Below are 21,795 nucleotides of genomic sequence, written 5' to 3' on the forward strand. Positions count from 1 at the left end.
ACTCTGGGGTTCCAGGAAGAGTCCCAGGGAAAGTAATGCCATGTTGACACTTAGAAAGGGTAAAGCCAGGTTTTTAAGTACAGAGACACTTGGGGATCTGAACTTTACATGCCTTTGCCCTTAACTTTAGTACTATGTACTTTCTTAGAGGTTTTTTTTTTTTAATTCTATTGTTATGGTTACCATGTTATATTTAACACATGTTTTAGATGGCTCTTTACTAGAATGGGAGCCTCTTCAGGATGTGGACCATGTTTTTTCTCCTCCTTCCTTCTTTCCACCCCCTCCCCATTTTATTATTTTTTATTTTTAATTTATTTCTGCTTCTTTATTTCTCTTTAAATATTATGTATATATAATGCATATTATCTGTATATATAAAGAACAGGTATAACATATATGTAAGCTATGCAGTATAGCAATAAAGCAAACACTTTAAAAATTACCCTCCACTTTAAAAATTAGCACCACTGAAGCTGCCTGCCTGCTCTCCCAGATCCCATTATCTGCCTTTCCCCAGAGGTAACCACTATGTTGAAATGTGTGTTTTAGCAATTCCTTGCACTTTAAAAATAATTTCTACCACCTCAGATTTGTGTCCCTAAAAATATGTTGGAGCACAAGGGTAAAATTTAAACACAGAGCCTTCTCCCTTCATGCTCTCCGTAATTAGTACAGTGCCTAGAACTTTCTAGGTCCTCACTAGATATTTGCAAATAAATGGATGTGCCCTTCTAGAGCCTAGAAGGTATTTCTGCGATGCTATAACACCAAAGAGATACTGGAATTCAATTTCAGTGGGTTTGTTCTTTTCAAGCCTTGTTGATTTTGTCTCTTTGGGGTGTTATCGATGTAAGCTACAGAAAGGAATCACATACTATTTAATTGTTTGAGGTTGCTTCCAAACTACCATTTCCTACTTACCCTCTTCATTTTACTGCCATAAAATGGTCCAAAAGAGAAAGTGGCCTTAATATTTGTGTAATAGTCTGCTTTGCTTTTTAATTCTGTGTTGGTTTTCCTTAGAACAGTGTGGGGTGGGGCAGAGAGGTGGAGAGACTAGGGAACACTGAGTACACTTGAATTTAAGAGTGAACTTGTGTCGGGGGTGGGGCAGAGTAGCCTGGCAAGCAGACGGTTGGCTGGGGAACGCGTGCTCCGTGCCAGACTTCAAGTTGAGATCCTGGGGAAGGTTCCATTAAACAAGTCCGTGGAAATGCAGAGCATGATTTGTGTGCGGAGCAGAATCTAATCGTGAGTGCGCTTCATTCTTTTTAAATGCTGTGCACTGTGCAAGAATCAGTAGAGAACGTTTTCAGGGGGACATTCGAAAAAATTTGGTTCAAAAGCTTGAGGGTTTAAATAGTTTTCAGTGGGTTAAACAGTGGTGTAGGAGCCTGCTGCTGGAAGCCCAGCTGGCTTGCAGGCTGCCTGGTCTCTGCCTAGCGAGCACCCAGCTCCGAAGGCTACCGGGGACTTCACTGCAGCGTCCTGGGTGAAGTCCCCTCCCCGGGAGGTGCTGGGCTCCACTGGCCTTGAACAGGTGTCCCAGGGCGAGACTGCGAGAGCTGTTCCACCTGCCTTGCACCTGCTTTCCTCAGAGCCCATCCCTGACAGAAATTCTCTGTTGTGTTGCCAGGCTTTCTCCTGGAAACATTTCCATGTGACTTCACTATGCTCTCTCTCCCTGATTCTCGCTTTAGTTCCTTGAACACATGTCTGAATTCAAACCCCACGAGACCTTCTATCGCTCCATTCGCTTTTGTTCTGAAATTCTGTATCGATGCTAGAAATTGACAAAATTTACCCAGCCTATTTTTATTTTATTGACATTTGTACTTGCAAATGAAAAAATATTTGCATTAAAGATGGATTACACGGTGGTAAATATAGCATTGATCTTAGAGCATCTCAATCCATTCTGATTAGATTACTCAATTTTTCATATAGTCCTTGGGCCACATGAGAGACATTCTTTCCTTGTCTTTGACTGGGATGATTCCTGTTTTCTTTTTATGCTCTTTGGTTGTATGAAAGGCACATATTCAGTTGCTCTTTTATGTGGGCAGCACTGCTGTCAAGCGAGTAAGATGAGGGGTCTCTCAATGTTTAACGTACTGTATGCTTTTCCTGTTGTAAATCCTTTTGTTGACCTGGGGTTTTAAATGATTTCAAGCCTCTGCAGTTAATGATGTGGACCTAGGAGCCGTGTGGAAAGGGACTCTGCAGTCGGGGCTTTCCTGTTCACCATATGGCCCGCCTCCTCGTAACAGTCACCTGCCTGCCTTCTCAGGCCCTCCTCCAGATATTGCTGCCACAAAATCTCCATAAAGCGTCACTCTGTTCATATTAACAACCTGTTCAAAACTCGCCGTGGCTCCCTCTTGCCTTTAGAGAAAACGCCCTTAGCATAGCTTTCACATTCCTCAGCTCTCTGGCTACAACTCATGTTTTCGGCTACGTTTTATCCTCTGATCACTGTACTCCAGCCAAAGAAGGGATTCAGTATATTCTACAGATGCTCTGTGTTTCCCTTCCTCTGTGTTTCAGTTCATGCCACCCCTTTCACCGAAGGTCCGCTGCCTTCTGCACCCTCAGCACTTGGTCATGTTCTCTGTGGTGCTCAGAGCCCATCTCAAGTGGTACCTCTTCCAGGACACAGTCCCTGTCCGCTTCCCCTCACCCTAGCTGAGAGTATTTCTTCCTCTTCTGTGGTCCCTTAGTGCCCTGTATCTGCACTGCACTCAGCATGTCCTCTCATATCCTAGTTATTTGTCTCGGAAAGGCGCCTTGAGCACTGGAACTGTACTTCTCCATGTCCCCCCTCCTCTGCCCCAGTGCCTTAGTATGTGCACAGCTCAACACGTATTTGAAATGGACTGAACTGAATGCTGTCATCTTGGTTTCTAGTTCTTAGATCTTTGTAAATTCTGATGATGAGGTCCCAAGCAGAGTGAACAGAGTGAAGAAAGCTGACTCTGGAGTCAGACAGGCCAGCTCTGCTGTTACTAGCTCTGTGACTTGGGGCAAGGCTCATCACCACTCAGAACCTCAGTTTCCTCTTCTATACCCTGTTTGTCTTTAGGAGGAAGGATTAAAGAAAATAGCAGATGTTGAGTTCTAGACAAAGTAGGCTTTTAGTGCAGAGTGACTAGTAACATTAGTATCTGTCTCCATCCCCTGTTGTATTAGTTATCCCTTCCAGGCTGGTGTAGTCTCTAGTCTGCCGTCAGCACCATTCCTTCCATGTTTTCATTCATGTCATTAATAAAGCATGTTAAATAGGATGAGGGCAGGGACAGGGCCAGATGACACGTTACTAGAGATTTCCCGTGGGGTTGGCAGGCAATCCATTAGTCCACATCCTCTGGGGACTGGACTGTGCTGTCATCCAGGGCACATGTCAGCCTTGTTGGTAATACTTTCCTAAGTGTTGTGACTAGATGTCTACTGAATTCCAGGTAGGTGATTGAGGTGGCAACCCAAAGTCATAACTCTATCAGAAAAGGAAGTGAGCATTTTTTGTTTTGGTTTAAATATCTGGTTCTTCACGAACTCTTGCTGGCTCCTACTTGCCTTATTAAGGGGCCTCTTCTACAGTTTTACTGGAGATCAACAATAAACTTAGCAATTTGTGATTTCAAGAAATTATCTTTTCCTCTGCATTGATAACCTGTGTACTTTTGTTCATCTCCACCCACCTATCTCTCTTCCTTTGTGATTTCTCAAAAATTGGTGGTATTTCCACAATCATATCTCTAAGTTCTTTTAGGACCTTTCTTCCTTCCAATAAATATTCTTCTGAGTCTATTCTCTGCCAGGCACCATGCCTGGCTTTGGGGATAAAGTGATGAACAAGACAGAGGTATTCCCAGACTACAGGGTTTCTGCATGCTGAATTTGGGGCTGAAAACAAATGTTAAGAGATTTGGGCAGATGGAATGTAGGTAGGAGTGGAGGAAGTATTTATCCTAATTGTAAATAATATGGGGCTGTCAGCTCAACCTAAAGGGAGAGAACAAGGAAGGTAACTAAGTGAAAAGCCTTTGTAGGAGCCATTGCTGAATGACAAGTGTGGAGGAACTTTTAATGTGGTGCAATCTTTCAAGGCCACACCAGCTCCTATGTGTTAAAGCTGAGTTAGACACTGGGATGCAATCATGGTAGAGCCCTCAAGGAGCTGACAGTGTGCTGGGAAATTGCAGACAGTTGGTGGCAGTGCAGTGAGGTAAATGCTTGTTAAAATTCTGGATGGGGTGAGAGCATACAGCAAGGGCTTAAAGGTCAAGGCTAACCTGAGACCTGAAGAACAGGTAGTGGTTAGTCAGGCCCAGAGGGACAGGAAAATAACCCAGGTAGGGGAACAGCTCCTGTGAAATGATGGTGGTTCTCTCTTCCAGAAATGTTGGTGGCTCCCCCGGCTGGGGGTGCAGGCGTGGCAGGCAAAAGAGATGATGGAGGGCTTATAAATCATGCTGTGGAGTTTGGACTGTATCTTAAGGACACGGGCACCATTAAAGGGTTTCAACCGGGGAATCACCTAATGAGATTTATGCTCCACAGCAGAGTGAAGATGGAGTGCTTGGGGCCACGCCGAGCAGCTGGGACACAGTGTGTGGCTGTTTTCTAATCCCGGTGGGAAATGATCACAGCCTGGGGTGGAGTGTTCAGGATGAGGAGAAGCAGACAGATCACGGAGTTACTACAGACAGATCTGAGGAGGTGGCTGCAGTCTACAGTTAAATATTGAAAACCAGAGCCATTCATTGTAGTGGTTCTTACCTGTAGTGCACGTGCATGCATAAAGGATCACCTGGGCATTTGTAAAAATGTGTATTATGGGAATGATTTGAGGAAGTGTCCGTTGGCAGATCTGGAGTCTGAATCAAGAATCTGGAATTTCAGCAAGTATCTGGGTGATACTGGTACAGATGGTCCTTGGACACACCATCAGAATCCCCTACCCATGAGACATCTTAAAATGGCTATCTTTTAAGTGTATTTGCAATATGTTAACTTTTCATTTCAAGGATGAGGAGTCAGTTCTGTTATGTTTGTTGATAACAGGTGAGTGGCTCAGCCCCAAGGGTTCATGTGCTTAAAAAAAAAATAAAAAAGAGCAATCTCCTGGCTAGCGTGGTGGGTGTTCACCAATTGTCTGCTCTCTGGGAAGGAATGCAGAGGGTAGTACTCTGATTAAGAACCCTGCTGCAGATGGTGTGTAAATAAATTATGAAAGGTTTCAGCAAGCCCTTTGCAAGAGCAAGCAAACAGCAGTTACGGGGAAAATAAAATTTCCCCCACTTTTGAAGTTTTGTGCAGGTGTGCATTCTTAGTGTTCAAGGCCTATTTTGATGCGTTTATTATTGTGGTATTTCTCAAGCCTAAATGCCTTCAAATCTCAGCTTCACTGTGTATGAATTGTGTAACCTTGAGCAAGTACTGGCTCTCTCCTTCTGGCATCTGTAAAATAGGAGTAGAATTGTACCTGTCTCGTAGGCTTGATGTGAGGATTAAATGAGAATACAGGTAAAGCAGATGGAACAGTGTGTGAACACAGTAAGTCATTTCTGACCATTAGTGAGAGAAGCCGGGTGATCTGTGATAAACTCATCCCTTGTATTAGAGTTTAGTCATGTAAAAAACTCTTCACTTTCTTATTTAAGTCATATCACCTTAAAAAAAAAATCTATGGTGCCCGCATGCAAGAATGCTTAGAGAAACTAGTGTTTAGCATATAGAAAACATAGGGATAATAGGCTAATAACGATAATGATGAATATGAATGTGCACTTACAGCAGTCCCCATTCTATCACTCAGCCCTCACGGCGTTGGCGTGGGGTCCCTCTTTAGAGTGAGGAAACTGAGGTGTAGAGAGGTTAATCGATTGCCAAAGTCATACTGTCGTTAAAGGAAAGATCAGGTGTTTTCTCTCGGAACCCACCAGCGCTAGGATCTGCTTTTACTCCACAGCTAAGTCTGTGTTGTCAATTATATGAATCACGGTTAGTAACACTCAGTATTATGCCAAGTAAAGTGAGAAATTGGCTCATTTGGAATGTGAAATTTGTAAAAATGATTCCCCAAATGTATGCTGTGATGCGCAGCTATATTTTAAATCACAGTCAAGCCTGCCGCTCTGTTTCTCCAGGGCAGCCGTCCAGGAAACCGATATGTGAGTGATCTCAGTCACAGGGTGTGTTAGAACAGTGGCTCTCAAACTTTAGTGTTCAGATACCCAAAGGGCTTGTTGCAGCAGGTTACTGAGCCCGGGCCCTGCCTCTGAGTTGCTGACTCTGTGGGTCGGGGGCTGGGGAGCGGGGGCTGGGTGGGGGGAGGTATCAGAGAACCCGTGTTGCTGTTAAGTTCCCAGGAGATGCTGTTGCTGCTGTTTGGGGGCCACACTTTGAGAACCACTGTCTTAGAGAAATGAGAAGACAATTGGTGACTTTAGGAGCAGAGGATGGTTTAAAACCTGACCTGCTCTGCCAGCCAAATTATTTAAATTCACAAAGACGTTTTGAAGCCACAAAATGTCAGCTCTAACACGTAGATGCTGAGATGCAGATCAGAAGACGGATGTCTTTACTTTGGCTTTAACATAACATTTCTAAAGCAAAGCAGCTGTGTCAGACACAGAGACGTTTGTACAGCAGCTTCCCCTTCTGTAAGACGGAGAGGGGCCGTTTTAAAACTCAGATACGCCTTCACACGTGACTCAAACCCAGTGTTTGGTCTTAGAGCTAGGTTCTTACTTCCTGAGGGACAGGGGTTTTCTCCCTCAGTGAGGTTACGTGCATAATCCAGTAACTCTGGGTCAGCATCTCAGGGTCATGGGCTGGTCTCATTGCCAAAGCTAAGGGGCAGGGTCATGCCGTGACTGTCGTATCACCGGAGCAGGAAAAACACGTCTCCTTTTTTATATCCACCTCTCTGAAGAAGGTCACATGTTTGCATGTTTCTCAGAGAAGCAAAAGTAGGAATGTTAGAAATTAAAAAGGTCTGTGTGTCCAATAAAACTTTAGGGTCCATGTCTAAAAAGGATTTTAAACTACCCTGCTTCTAAATTACCTTTCCTGCCTCATTCCGGCCGTTGCTGCTCCTGTGCTGTTCCCTTCACCCCGGACGCCTGTCTCTACAACTCCTCCTCCTTGGATAGTTGTGAATCGTGTCAAAGGCGAGCTAGTTCAGTGAGCGTCTCCATGGAATCTTAATCCTTCCAGCAGAAAATAGTGTTTTCCTTTGCTGCCCTATTTTAGCACCTAATTTAGGTCCATCCTGACATTCCCCTCTTTCTGAAAACAGGGTCAGCGTCTCCACCTGACATTTGCCAGGTGTAAGAAGAGCCGTGGGACGTCCAGATATGAACTAATGTTACCTCCCCCTTGTGGAGATGTGTCCTGAGCACATTCTTTATGAGCCCTGTACCCTAGGAGAAGGGTCAGTGATTAGCTCTCTATTGTTTAGTGTGCTTGAGGCTTTCCTGTCAAATTGGGGAGTTCAGTCAATACAGCCCAGGTCTGAGGATTTACTCATTGATTTATAATCTAGAGGGAGGAGGAAGAGTCTTTACTACCCTCTGTCAGAATCTTCTGTTTATTTTCTTGTTTTTTTAAATCCGTGATTGCCACACACACCCCACACCACAGCTCCCCCCTCACGCCTGGTCCCTGCTCCAAGCCCTCCCTGACATGTGTTGGGACCCAGATGTGGTTCAGAGAGGGTGATCATGAGAAGAAAAATAAAAATTGTAACAATTTTTTTAAATGCTTACTGAATGCTACGCACTACTTTTTACATGCTTTGCACATATGAATTTGCATAATCCTTACAACAACTCTGTGAGAGATATGATTATCATTCTCTTTCCATAGAGGAAAGTCAGACACAGAGAGGCTAAGTGCCTTTTCCAAGGTCACACAGCTAGTAACGGAGGCTCCTAAACCATATTAACTCATAAAAAGTGAAGAGAAACAACTACATGGGGATTGAAAATGCCAGGGAGAAAGAGGGAGGCAATAGATTATTCAGGAACTAAGGTGAAAGGACATCGAGATATTAGAAGTGGAGCAGGGCCAAGTGCTGACGAGGTCCAGTGAGGTGGCTCAGCAGGCGGCCTGTTTAAATGGAGTGAAGGGGAAGGTCAAGGGGGTGAGGCAGGTGTGGGATGCGACTTCAGTGTGGATTGTGGGTGGTGGCACTCCCAGGAGCCTGTGCTCGGAGAGCAGACACTATGGTGTGACCTGGAGATTGTCACCTGGCAGTGACGGTGACAAGGATGGGGAGAGGCAGTCAAGGCTGGGAGGTCCTGAAGTCAATTTAAAAAACTGCTTATGGACTGTGAAGGAAGGAAGGGAGGGAGGAAAAGAAAAGAGAAAAGAAAAGAAGGGAAGGCGAGCAGAGGGAGGAAGGCTGTTCAGAACCCTTGTGCACGTCTCTGCAGCAAGTTGTAAGTTGTGTCATCTTCTTCCCAGCAAGCGCGTGCTTTTGTTCCATTCATGGTCTCGAACTGCTTGCAGGCAGCACCACCTCACCGAGAGTGGAAAATGAGGGGATTTTGTAAAACATCCATCCTTTCCTTCCTCCTTATATTCTGGGCTTGGCGTTACAGACACAAATCCTAGCCCTGTGCTGACTTTGTAGTGTTGGCAGCATGTCAGTTGTCCCTCCCACCTCTTCATCACCTCCTTCCACAACCCTGTCAACTGTCCCCACAGTGACACCCCCGCTCCCAGCCCACCACTGCCACCTCGAGCGCTGCTTCTCCCTGACAGGTTTTCCTGCCAGACACGGAGTGCAGGCACCTTATTTTGGTCAACACTGGATAAACACTTCTCCTTAAATAGAAGCAGCGGTCTCTCCAGCTGGCCTTGTTAAAGGGACAGAAATTCAGTTCAGTAAATTTGACAAGAAATCAAAGATGAGGAGCATCTTAAGAGACTGGAAAATTCTTCAGGGAGGATTTGCTCTTGTTATTACCAGGCCCCACCTTGGATGAAGTTCATGGTCACTGTGGATGCAGCCCTTCCCCGACCTGTTCAGCAGGAGGCAGTGCGGAAAGGACTGGCCTTTAAGACTGAAGGGCTGCACTGCTGCTGGTTCCGTGTGGTTCCTTTTGGTGACATTCAGCAGGTCAGCCAGGGACGCCTCGACCACAGCAGAGGCAGCAGGTTAGGGCTGACGCGATGAGCCAGTGTTTCTCGTTGCTGAATGGTGTCTGACATCCCCAATTCCAAATTGCTGGGCCCTGATGCTTTAAAACAGGATTAGGAGGACTTCAAACCATGGGCCAACTGCTAAGTATCCTACTCGCTTTAGAAACCAACCCACGTGCACCTGAGTTTGGCTGGAACTGGCCCAGTTTGGAACAACTTCCGCATTCCGTAGGTCCCCCTCTTCCCTTCCTGTCTTCTGAAAGTGCATTTTGCCCAGGAGAGTGCTTCTGGAGAGCCATGGGGGGCAGGCCACTCTGTAAGTTAAATGCTTCTCTCCTGTGAACCTTGCCCTCGAATTAACTCCTTGCGTTGGTGGCGTGTCCACCTCACCTTCTGCTCACTCACCTCCCACTTCCCATTGAGGAAAAGTGCTTGCAGTTCGCCTGGACTGGAGAGAGGGTCCTTTGTGTTTGGAGCGCTCCTCCTCACAGCATCGTCCTTGACCATCTGCTGCACAGTCATCGATGGTGATTACCTAAAATGCAGATTCCTGGGTTCCCCAGACCTTCTGAAGTGGAATTTCTGTGAGTGTTGCCCAGAAATCTGCACTATTATTCAACTTCCCGGGTGACCCTTATGCACAGTAAGGTTTAGGAAACATTGCATTATTAATAATAATTATAAGATGAACATTTATGAGCATGTCAAGTACTTTCCATGCATTTCACGTCTCATTCATTTCAACTTCACAACAACCCTGCAAGGTAGGAGGCATCCACCTAGAGCAGGGACTGACACACGGCATGTGGCAGATGCTCAATAAATTCTTGTTAAACAATAAATTAACTACACACACACACACACACACACGTATATATGTATATGCATACATACATCAATAAGGAAACTAAGGGTTAGAGAGATTAAAAACACTTGGCCAAGAACACAGCTAGTGAGAGGTGGAGCCAGGCTTTATAGAGCCTCCTTTGGGTAGAGCTTGTTGGTGTGTGAATTTGCAGGCTGGTGCCCCCTTCTGGTGATGCTGGGTTGTGCGTGGCATGGGTGCTGGGGAACCACAGAGGGTATGACGGGCCTTGGGTTGAGTTGACTGATCTCTTCTCCAGAGTTTTCCTCCTGGCCACCTCTGGTAAACTGACAAGAGTCACATATTTACTTATTACTAATGAAGAGAGCAGGCCCAGGGAGGCTGGGCGGTCATTCACAAAGCCGAACAGCACCTACTTTCCTTCCCTCTACTCTAAGGTGGCCAGTGCAGAGTCTTCATCTTCCCTGGGGGTGAGGCAGAAGGAGACCAGTTATATCCTGGGTCCCTGTGGGAAATTAATAAGCTTTTTACCCTGGTCAGAAATGTTCACTTCCTCCTCTCGTCTTGAAGTTTCTTTACATCCTCTTTGCTTATCATTTCTATCATCCACTCTTCTTGGTCGGCAGGTGGATTACCTGTATTGCTGCCAAGGACAGGTAGCTGAGCCAGGCCAAGATAAAGGGGTGAACACGACAGGGTTGTCCTTGACCTGTCGGCCCTCTTGTGCCTCCTCTTCCGCGCTCCCCTCTCCCTCTTTCAAGGGACTGGCCCCTGCCAAGCCCTGAGCTGTTTGTTGTGAACCTGTGTGCATTTACCATGGGGCTTTCTGGGGGGAGGGTATAGCTCAGTGGTGGAGTACGTGCCTAGCATGCACGAGGTCCTGGGTTCAATCCCTGGTACCTCCACCAAAAGTAATAAATAGATAAACCTAATAAACCAAAAAACAAGAGAAAGCAAACAAATAGAAAAACCATGGGGCTTTCTGAAGGCAGCATTCTAACCTGTGAGCAACTTTAGATACTTTTTTAGAGGCATCCATGGAGAGTTTGTTGATGGATCTTTATATACACCCTATTGTGTACACACACATACACACACACACACACACACACACACACATACCCCACACACAGTAAAAAACAGAAGCATGCTCTCCACTGAGGGAAAACCATCTTTTGTAAGGAGTGACTTTAAAAATGTCTGACTTAAGTGAGATAAGGCATATCCTATTGTGGGGCTTTTTAAGGGAAAGATGTTTGAAAAACCCTCTTTTGGCCCTCACGCCACTGTACCAGTCATTGCAGTTAGAAATGATAATAGCTAACATGCACTGAGTGCTTGCTATGTGCCAGGCACTGTTCTGATTTCCTTGCATGTTTCACCTAATTCCCACAATCCCTTAGCAATACCTACTGTTAATACTGTCATCCCTATTTTACAGATGAGAAAACTGAGGCAGAGAGAAGGTAAACAACTTTCTCAAGGCACCAGAGTTAGTAGAAGAGCCACCTAAGTGGCTTGACTCCAAATACTGCATTATATGGTGTGATTACTTTTGTTATATAATGATTTTCCTTTTAAAAATTTAGATTTTTTAAAAGGAAAAAGAAAAAATCAGTTGTCCATAATTGTCCTGTACCCTTACCTATATTTCTTATAACAAGAGTAAGATGCATATGGTTAGAAAAGCCAAATGGCTCAAAAAGATGGAAAAGGAAAATAAGAGATGCTTTATATCCCCATTGTCCTACTTTCAAGGGAAACCACTTCTAACAGACTTTTTTTTTTCTTCCTCAAGAAAAATGTTCTGTGCCTATAGCAGGTTATATTTTATGTAAGGATTTATTCACACAAAAGCAGGTGTGCCACACCCACTATTCTGCATCTTGTTTTTCTTCTCTAATAACAGATCTTCCAGGTGTGTTCACTTCAGCACACACAGGTGCATGCCCCTCCTTTTCATGACTGCAGAGTATCCTCCTAGGCTGCTGTTCCACCGGGCTTGCCCAGTTGCTGTTGATGGACAATTGGCTTGTCTTTTGGATGCTTACGTGCAGGGTCAATTCCTAGCAGTACAGGTTTCTTTTTCACGCATGTTGCACCAACTCACGCTCTTGCTACCTCCTCTCGGTATTTTGTTCCAAAACCTTAACAGAACCAGTGTGATCAAACTTCGAATTTTTAAAAAATTTTTTGCCAATCCAGTGGAAAAAAACTCCATGTTTTCATTTACATTTTTTATGTTATAAGTGAGATTGTATGGCTTTTCAGGTCTATTAGTCATTTGTTTTTCTTTCTTTGTCTGCCATCTGTCTGTTCATGTCCTTTGCCCATTTTTCTGTTTGTTTTCTTTTTTCTAATTTGTTTGAGCTTTTGGTAAATTAAGGAAATTAACCCTTTGTCTATAAATATGTTGTAAATATTTGCTTTCAGTTTATTCTTTGACATAGACTGCTATTTTCCCATAAGTTGTTGTTTTTTTAAGTTAGATTTATCAATACAAAATTATTCACTTCTACATACTTTAAATTTGAACTTTTGTTTTTACATGTTTATATATTTGCTTTTAAGTGTATGGCAGCTCCACATGAATATCAGTCAGCTTGAATATAAACCCTTCCTGAAATTATGATAAAAGTGAAATGGTATTTACAATTTTTCAGGAAGATGTATTCTGACATGCAAGAAAACATATATATAAAATGTATATAGTGTGTGTATATATATATATTTCAATCAGTTTATCAATCTTTTGATCCAGTATTCTCTTATTCCCTTTCTGAGATAAACACCTATGGGGATTCAGTTTGCAAAATAGTTTGCAAAAGCTAAAACAAGAGCCCTGTTTAGGCTGTGAAGCATTTCTTGGGTTCCTTGGCAAGACCCCCAAAGCTCTGCAGCTAGGGGCCAGCGCTGCTGGGTGAGCTGCGGGGCAGCTCCTTGAGCGGAGTCTTCTGTGGTTGCCCGAGTGCCCAGCCCAGCTGCTCCGTCATAGCGCTGCGGGGCTTCAGTGAGCACGGCTCCTCTCTCCTCTCTAGAGACCTCTACATCAAAGCTCTGTGGATCTGTGTGGGGACAGGAGATGGGGGGCTGTTTTTGGTTTTGTTTTCTTTTTTAATTTGCCACTTCTGTTTGAGGTGGGGATATCGGTGGCTAGCCTGGATTAATTTGATAGCTTTGTGGAGACAGAGGACAAAGGAAGGTTTGGGGTTGCTCCAATCAGTAGTTTAGAATGGCTTTCTACAGCTTAGCAAATGTCAGGTTTGCTCTGTTCTGAGGCCTGTGACGTTCTGGTGTATGAGGACTCCACAGTCTCCTGAACGTGGGCAAAAATAATGATGCCCTAGGAGACTGGATCGCAGGCAGTGTTTTTTAAAAAATACATCTAGTTATCAGTTTTGGCACATAGTCTTTTTGTTTCCATTTCCCTTCTGTCTCTGATCCGGGCCTTGCCATCACATGCACAGAATGCTCATTACCCTAAGGTCATGAATAAAAGTAAGGCCTCTCAAGAGACTGCTGCAGTGCGAGCAAACAAAAACCCACCAGTGCCCACCAGCACTGCTGGAGGCCAGCCAGCCCGGCCACTTGGAAATGCCTCCTGCTGCAGGATGAGCCATCGCCCAGACACTGGCCTCGCACGGTACCGCAAGGGTCATGAGGCTCATCCTCCCTGTTCATTCCTGGCATCCTGCTCCGCCAAGCCCAGCAGCCGACGGAAGACAGTATCGACGAGGATAACTTGGAATGTGCACATCTTTAAATTTCCTTCAGCTTTTCAAGCACAGCCCTTCAGTGGCCAAATACTGTTCCCCGGGCTTTGTCAAAGTGTTCCCTGTGACCTCAGAGATTTACCACTCAGGTCTGCACGTGGGGGCAGATGGGGGCAAACACATTCTTGACCAGAAAAACTGCTTTAGGCTAATGCTATCCAAAAAATCCCTGTGGAATATATATTAAAAGTCTTAAAATGAGTATATTTTTTGACTGAAGTATTCTGCTTTTAGGAATTTATTCTAAGGAAATAAGCAGACAGGGAAATACATTTGTATGCCCACGCATATCTGTGGAACATTAGGCCTATGCTTAAGAACATGGACCCCGGGGTCAGATGGCCTGGGTCCGCTCTTGGCTCCACTTCTTATTAGTTATGTCACCTTGTGCGTGTCACTCAGATTCTCTTCCTGATCTGTAAAAGGGACTGATGACTATCCCCACCTCATAGGGTCCATACTGTCCTGAGAAATAAATGAGTTACTATGTAAAAGATTCTCGGGATAGTTTCTGGCACATAGTGTTTGTTACTGATAATAGAAAAATTGGACATAGCCTACATATTCAAAACCTAATAAAATAAAATGTGCCATACTTTAAAGATATTCACCTATTAAAAGAAAAACAATCCATAATAATGTATTAATTATGAATGCTGAACAGTTATATTCCAAAAAGTTATTTTTTGGTGATGGGCTTGTAGACTGTATTTTTTCCCTCTGGATCATTGCGATATTCTAAAGCTTCCACAAAGGAAATGTACAGTATAATAACAGTTGTCTTTTTAACCCCTGCAGAATAATAGTAAGAGCTAACATTTGTTGAGAGCTTACAACGGATCGGGTGTTTTTCTAAGACGATAGATATTCACCGCTGACGGTAACCCTAGGAGGCGCTCTGAGCCTCATCTCCATTTCCCAGATTAAGAAACCGAGGTTCGGAGAGGTGAAGTGACAAGTAACATGTCGTGCATTTTCCACCTAGTAAGCAGTAGAGGTGGGATTTGAACCTGGGCTGTCTGACTCGGGGCCTTTGTTTTTAGGTCAGATACGGTCTTTGTATGATTTCAATAACCCAGAAGAGCAGTGAACCACAGCACCCACAATAGTAACCTAGCTGCATACACTGTTCAAAGGACCTGCGTAAGGAGTGCCTCTCCTTCCTTGTATCTTTGTCGCCAGCTCACAGATAAAACGGGGCTTTTTCAGGTCTGCAGGCTTCCTCTTAGTAAACCGGGGGAGCATATCAGATGATACAGTGAAACTGACTTTTCTGTGTATCCCTTAAAAAGAGTGCATTGACTTTACATTGCAGTAACCAAGCTGGAAAGTTTGTATTTTTTTCAAACCATAAACGGAAATAAGGAGTATATACGTTTTTCACTATCGTATTACTCAGATCGTCCTGAATGCAGCTGCAGGGTACCCTGCACGAGTCTTCTCAGTCTCTGTCAGATGTGCACAAGAGAAGTTAGGGAAGTACAGGAACCAAGTGACCTTCGGCCCTGCAAAGGTCAATATATTGAGTTCCAGGAGCAATAAAGTGTAGAACAAAGTTGTCCCTTCAGAGTACATAATTACCGCAGATCAGAGGCAACCATGAGGATTAACTGGATTTTCGGCAATTGTCTGTGTCTGTTCTAGAATTTCCGTTTTCATGCAGGTAGTTAAATTATAATTGATGGGGTTTTTGCATACCTTTTAAAAAATGGAAATTGGGTGTTTCAGAGTAATAATTTTACATCAGAAAATAGTATCTTACACCTAGTGGCTGTAACAACAGGATCCATTTTTGAAAATTGTCCACCTTTATTATTTTATAACCAACCTGCTAATTTACTAGCAGACAAGGTTGGTTGCACTGGGCTGTCCGGACTAGTGCTTCCTGCAGAGCACTACCAATCGTGAATCCTGGAGACAGTTAAGTACCACAGTTTAGCCAATGCATTACTCAGGGACAACTGATTAAGTTCAGGGAGCTTCTAGGAGTTTGTTACATCAGTAGATAGTCTCTGAAATCCAGAAGGAACAGCCAGTCCAGGTCCTGTTAAATTGCTACCTTCATCCTCCCAGAATTCTGCCGGGACTTGGGATTCACGGCTGTCATCTGCTCTAAGGGGTCCTTCTTGATCTCTTTCACAGAAGAGGGCGGCTGACTTTCGTGACAGGTCCTGGAAGCCGGGGAAGGGATTTTTCTCTCTGCCTTGCTGTTGCTTCCCTTCCTTTCCAGCAAAACTAATACAACCGGTCAGTGAGAGCATCCATTCCCCGGTGGGCCAGTCTGGCCGCATCTTGTCCCCGTGGCTCGTCTTGGCTGTGAGGGAGGCAGTAGTTTATTGCTGCCCGCACTTCTTCCCATGGCCTTCCTGAGGACGTGCAGGAGCATGCGGATTTGGTCCTGGACAGGACTCATCACCCACAAACCTTGGGCAAATAAATCAGCTTTGGTTTCCTCAGTAGTAGAATGGTGAGATTAATATCTGCCTTACAAAGCTGTCAGGCTGAACAGATACCGAGAATAGAAACAGTCGTGAACAGGGCTTGGAACCTAGCAGGCACTCAGTAAATAGTTATTATTGTGATGATAGTTACTGTTCACTGCTTGTTAGAAAATCAGGGGATTTAGATTAGTCATATTTTCCTCAACTCAGAAATGTGATCCGGCTCTGTGTTTTAGACCAGGAGAGTCACAAATTGTGTTGTAGGAGTGGAGAAACAAGGCCAAGTAAAATTACCTACATTGATCTTCCAAAAGCTTATGGAATTTCACTTTTTAAAAAATCCTCTTTTCTTCCCATTGTTCTGTTACCTCTTCCACTCCCCTGCTCTTCCCCAGGCAATCCATGGAATGTTTTCATTAATCCTATTTCAGGACTTGTATTTTTTTTTTTTGTTAAAAATAAATGTATGTTAATTATTATACCACACAGCATGTTTCTAATTATACAATGAACTCTAGTCTGTGCTCAAAATATAATGTGATTTTTGTAAACTAATAAACAACCCCTCCACCCACCCCCAAAACTGCAATTTCAAATTTCAGTGTCATTCATAGTTTCCATCACTGTCACTGAACTTTTTCCTCACTCTCTTTGGAGATGTTCAGTTCCTGCTCTTGGTTAAGGTTCTGTTCTTCAGAGAAACCGCAGCTGCAGTCAGAGAAGGCAACCATCGGATCGTGCCAGTTGGAGCCGTTATCTGGAGCCCAGGCTTTCCCCCCACTGCTTCTAGCTGGTTGATTATCTCCAGACCCTAACGTGCCAAATTCAAGTATGGCTAGCCGACTACAAAGCCCAAAGATAAACTCTTCTTGGAAAAACTGCTCTGGGGCTGACAAGCATGCTTTTCATTCTGCTGAACGTTCGGGCGGGCGCGTTGATGTTCTGGGAGGGGTGGGCATTGTCCCCGGGTCACCGCCGATGGTCTGCAGGAACCCGGTGTCTATAAGACCTGCCGCCCTGCACTTCTGAGCTGTGTTTATGAAGTGATGTCCTCGTGCCCGCACCTCCTCTCTGCTTTGAGGAAGATCCCAGAACCCGGGAGCGCTGGCACCTGGCCACTTGCTGAGTTTGTGTGTGAAGGCAGGGAGCTTGGAGGGCAGGGGACGGGCCAGTGTGTTCTCGGGTTTCCTTTCCTTCACGCTTCTCTCTCCCCTGTTGTTTTTCAGGTAGTGAAGCCGATTTCAGCTCCTCGAGCAGCACCGGCAGCATCTCGGCCCCTGAGGTCCACATGTCTGCTGCGGGAAGCAAGCGGTCCTCTTTCTCACGCAAGTAGGCCTGCCTCCCGCCTCCCACTCTGTCCTTGTTAAGACGCGTTGCCCAGCGACTTACCTGCACTTTGTTTCTCTGGAGCCACCTGGACTACTGTCCATTCCTGTGGGTTATTATGATTATTCAGTGAATGGGTTTTGTCTGCTGGTTTTCTCCAGGGATTTGCAGTGGGCACTCTTCCCTGCCTTACCCCTGTGCTCAGGTGGGTGGCCTGCGTTTGTCTCTCATGGCTCCCTCTTCTCCAGCGTGGGCTCTGGGGCCCTGCTCCTCCTCTCCTGCCCCCCTCCCTTCACCAGCTGTGTGCTCACCTGGGTATCCAGCTGGTCGTCTCTCACTTCCACCTGCCTCCGCTTCATGAATCTGTCCTCTCTCAGCTGTGAAGCCTCTTCTTCACCCTTGCTTTTCTCAAACTGAGCTTCCTTTTTTATCCTTGTGAAAGAAGCATAGAGACCCTCTGGCAACTCCCACCATTCACTTGAGGAAGGGGTGAAGAAAGCATCAAGTTCATAGGCATGGGTGCCCCCCGGCCCCCGCAAGCAGTAGAAGGGAAGAGCTAAGTGTGTGTGTGTGGGATCTGGAGCCCGGCTACCTTGACTTGAATGCCAGCTTCAGCACCTGCAGGCTGTGTGGCCCTGAGCAAGTTGCTTAACTTCTCTCTGCCTCAGTTTCCTCATCTGTAAAATAGGGCTGTAGTCATACCCACCTCGTAGGGTTTATTGTTAGGGTTCAATTAGTGAAAACAGGTACAGTGCCAGGGCATTGCTTGAAGCAAAGTAAACATCAGCGGATGTTCGCCACTGATGCTCTTCGGATTACGGGAGAGAAGGACTGTGAGGTGAATGGGAGCGCCATTCACACTTGATGAGACGGGTTGTAAGCCCCGGGATTCTCTGCTGCTGTCAGTGGCTTTATTTATTTATTCAATAAGTATTTATTAAGCATCTACTACGAGGCAGGTTCTGGAGAGAGGGCGGTAAACAGAACTTCATGAAAACTATTCATTCTGGTAGGGAAAGAAAGATAACAAATACATAAATACTGTAATTATTTTTTGAAAACATGCAGGGAAAGCATACAGTGAGTAATGGGATGTGTGGTGTATTTTAGACAGGCCGTTTCAGGGAGACTCTGATGAGGTGAGCCTGGAGCAGGGACCTGAACAAAGCCATGGAGTAAACCACATGATACAGGGTAATTTGTCACTTGACTATCCTGGCCCACAGTGTCCAAATGAGTAAAAGGGAGCTTGGACCACGTGATTTTTAAAGTCCCTTGCTGGAGAAAAACTATTTAGATTCTAAAAGCTTACATTTCCAAGACTCAGCAAGCAAATATTTCCCATTTCTCTTGAGTGAGCAGAAGTTCTCGCTGTTATTTATAAAGGGACCTGAGATCCCCAGTGCAGCCTTTGCATTGTTCAAAGCTGAAGCCAGACAAACCTGTGACTAAAGAGTGAAGTGCACAGTGAAGAAGCACAATTGTTCTGTCCCCAAATACCATCTATTTTGGAAATAAAGTGCCTCCAGGTTCACAGGATGTGACTATAAACATTCTCTGTATAAATCAGCTGTGCCTTGCTTTGAGAATAAACAATTTATCTCACCCATTCACGTGCCCATGGTACAAGGAATCAATGAACAGAGAGGCAGAAGGAAAAAGAAATGGCCTGAAGAGGAAGCTAATTTTATTAAGCATTTCAAAGGAGTTTGTGTTTGTGGCTAAATTCCAAGGGAATGTCAGTTAGACTGAGTGACTTAGAGAAAATATTCTAGTCTGGAATCCATGAATTTCTCTTCAGTGATTAAAAATTGATGTGTTAAACATAAAATAGCTAAATATAATTATGTGCAAATCAGACATATGCTTACTAGACAGGAAATTGAAATTGGCAAATCTTTCTATCCATTATCCTGTTTTTTTATCTGAGCCAGGCACAGAGCTCCATCAATGGATTTCTGGGGTGGAATATCTCCAGCATTTCATGTAATCTTTGTTCCCTGTGGGACCATGCATTGAGGACAGCTCCTCTACATGCCCAGGCATCCATGCCAGACTAAAATGGCTTATGATCCTTTTCATTGGCTTGCTCCTCCTGTGATAAATAAATTTTCTCTGTAGAGAATTAGCTCCTTGGAGGAAGGCTAGCGGGAACATTTGGTGAGGGGGCAGGAGAGATGAAGGCCAGGTGGAGTTGGAGAGAATGTTGTTGACAGGTGATTTTAAAAACAAGACTTAAAAGATTACAAATGATCTCTTCTTATAGAAGGCCAACTCGGCTGATACTTCTGAGGAATTTTCTTTCTTAAGAGAATCTGATTAGAGGCAGATAGAAATGAGAAGACGAGTAAGTCTTGAGATTTGGAGTCAGATCTGGACTTGAGTTCAGCATCCAGCATTTATTAGGTGCAAAACTCAGAGCCCTGAGCCTCAGTTTCCTGTTCTGGAAGATGGGATAATAATGACATCTACCTCACTGAGTTAAATGAACTGATAGATACAAGTGCGTCACGCAACGCCCAGGACTCATTAAAGGGGTCATCGAATGACTGTTCTAGTCAGAGATAAGAGAAGTGATAAGATACTAATGGGCGTGATGCTGCTGCCATTGCTGCCGGGGGTGGGCGTGGTCATATTAGTTTGCTCAGGCTGTTATAACAAAACCCCATAGCCTGGGGACTTACACAACAGAAATTTATTTCCTCGCAATTCTGGAGGCTAGAAGTCCAAGATCAAGGCGTCAGCAGGATTGGCTTCTGCGGAGGCCTGTCTCCTTGGCTTGTAGGTGGCTGTCCTCTACCTGTTTCTTCACATAGTCTTTTCTCTGTGCCTGTCTGTGTCCAAACTCCCTCTTCCTATACAGACACTAGTCAAATTGGATTAGGGCCCACCCTGGGGGCCTCATTTTGACATAAATACCTTTTTTAAAGCTCAGTTTCCAAATACAGTCACATTCTTAGGTTAGGGCTTCAACCTGTGAATTCGGGGAGGGTACCATTCAGCCCATAACACTGATGATGATGATGATGATGATGATGACGGTGGTGGCGGTGGTGGTGGTGGTGGTGGTGAGGGTGAGGGTGTTACCTGAAGGGAAGGGCAGTGGCCAGGGAATTGAGATTCACCTGGGTGCCCTGCCAGGATCCCTTCTTCACTGCTCTCTCACTTTCCAGTTACTGTGTTCAGGTTTGCAGGAAGAGGGCAGGGTAACAGAATTCTATCTCCTCTTTGTGGATTGCATTCTTCTTGGCCACCAGACCGAGGGATTAGGGGAGCGCTAGGCAGGTAGCTTCAGATTTGCCTGTGCACGACCTTAGCAAAGGCGGAATCCTGTCTTCTCCATGGACAATGTTTTTTATCATCATCCACAATGAGTTTGTACCCAGACACAGTAGCATTTGAACTAAACTAAATGTAAGGAACAGAACTGATATTTTCAAGTATGTAGTTTCTTTCTTTTAAAGTTAACCATTGCAGACAGCCTAGTAACTCATTTCCTGAAATGTATTTCAAGACTTGATTGTACTTTAGTAACGTTTGAGAGTTGGAAGACTTTCTTGCTTTATTCTGTATAACAGATGAGTTCTTACAAAATCTTCCTCTCATTTAATTTGTATGTCACTAATCACGCATCTTAGCGCACACACTGCTCTAGAGAAGTTGGTGCTGAATTCTTCAGGTGATAACACTTCCCTTGCCAGTAACTAATATACCTATTTACAAGCCCCAAACAATAAATTCCATGTGTGTAAATCAGGAGATATTTCTTTAGAGTTAGGAGACCTGAATTTAAATCCCAGTTGCAGTTGAGCTGTGAGTTCTTGGACCAGTTTTTTTTGTTTTCCCTGAGCCTCAGGTGTTTCACATACCTGAATACATCACGTACTACATGTAATGTAAAAGAGAAGCGATCACTGTATAAGCCTTATTGCTGTGATGGTCAAAATTAAGTGAAACCGTGTTCATAAAGCACCTGCAAAGGGCCTGCAGTCACAGAGGGTCCCTGGCAAAGGTTAACTTAGAATAGAATTCCCTAGGTCACAGTCAGGGAGAGCTCTTTACTTGGTCTCTTAACGTGTAACAGTTAACCCTCCATATTTCTCGTGGCCACGTTAGGAAACAATCGGGCCAGCTGGTGCCAGACAAGAAGGGAAGCAGAGGGAAGCAAATCAAAGCCAGAGTACATGTTCTTTTCTGCGGATCATGAAGCACCCTCACCTTGCCCCAACCAATGAGCTGCTGAAGTTGGTTTGTCACAAAGCCATCAGCCCAT

At 44.7% G+C, this 21,795-nt stretch overlaps 1 protein-coding gene across 12 annotated transcripts in view; it reads left to right on the forward strand.

Moving 5' to 3' along the window:
- SYBU (syntabulin) overlaps nt 1-21,795 on the forward strand; it is a 104,264-nt gene that overhangs the window by 75,168 nt on the left and 7,301 nt on the right. For 11 of the 12 annotated variants that reach the window (XM_032467668.1, XM_032467667.1, XM_032467666.1 and 8 more), the window contains one exon: nt 17,423-17,525. In XM_032467668.1, the coding sequence (XP_032323559.1) occupies nt 17,423-17,525 (103 nt within the window). Of the gene's footprint in view, nt 1-1,048; nt 1,255-17,422; nt 17,526-21,795 lie in introns of those variants that run through there. The other variant, XM_014561693.2, reaches the window with a different exon arrangement.

The sequence above is a fragment of the Camelus ferus genome, chromosome 25, assembly GCF_009834535.1.
Source record: "Camelus ferus isolate YT-003-E chromosome 25, BCGSAC_Cfer_1.0, whole genome shotgun sequence".
Lineage (NCBI taxonomy): Eukaryota > Metazoa > Chordata > Mammalia > Artiodactyla > Camelidae > Camelus > Camelus ferus.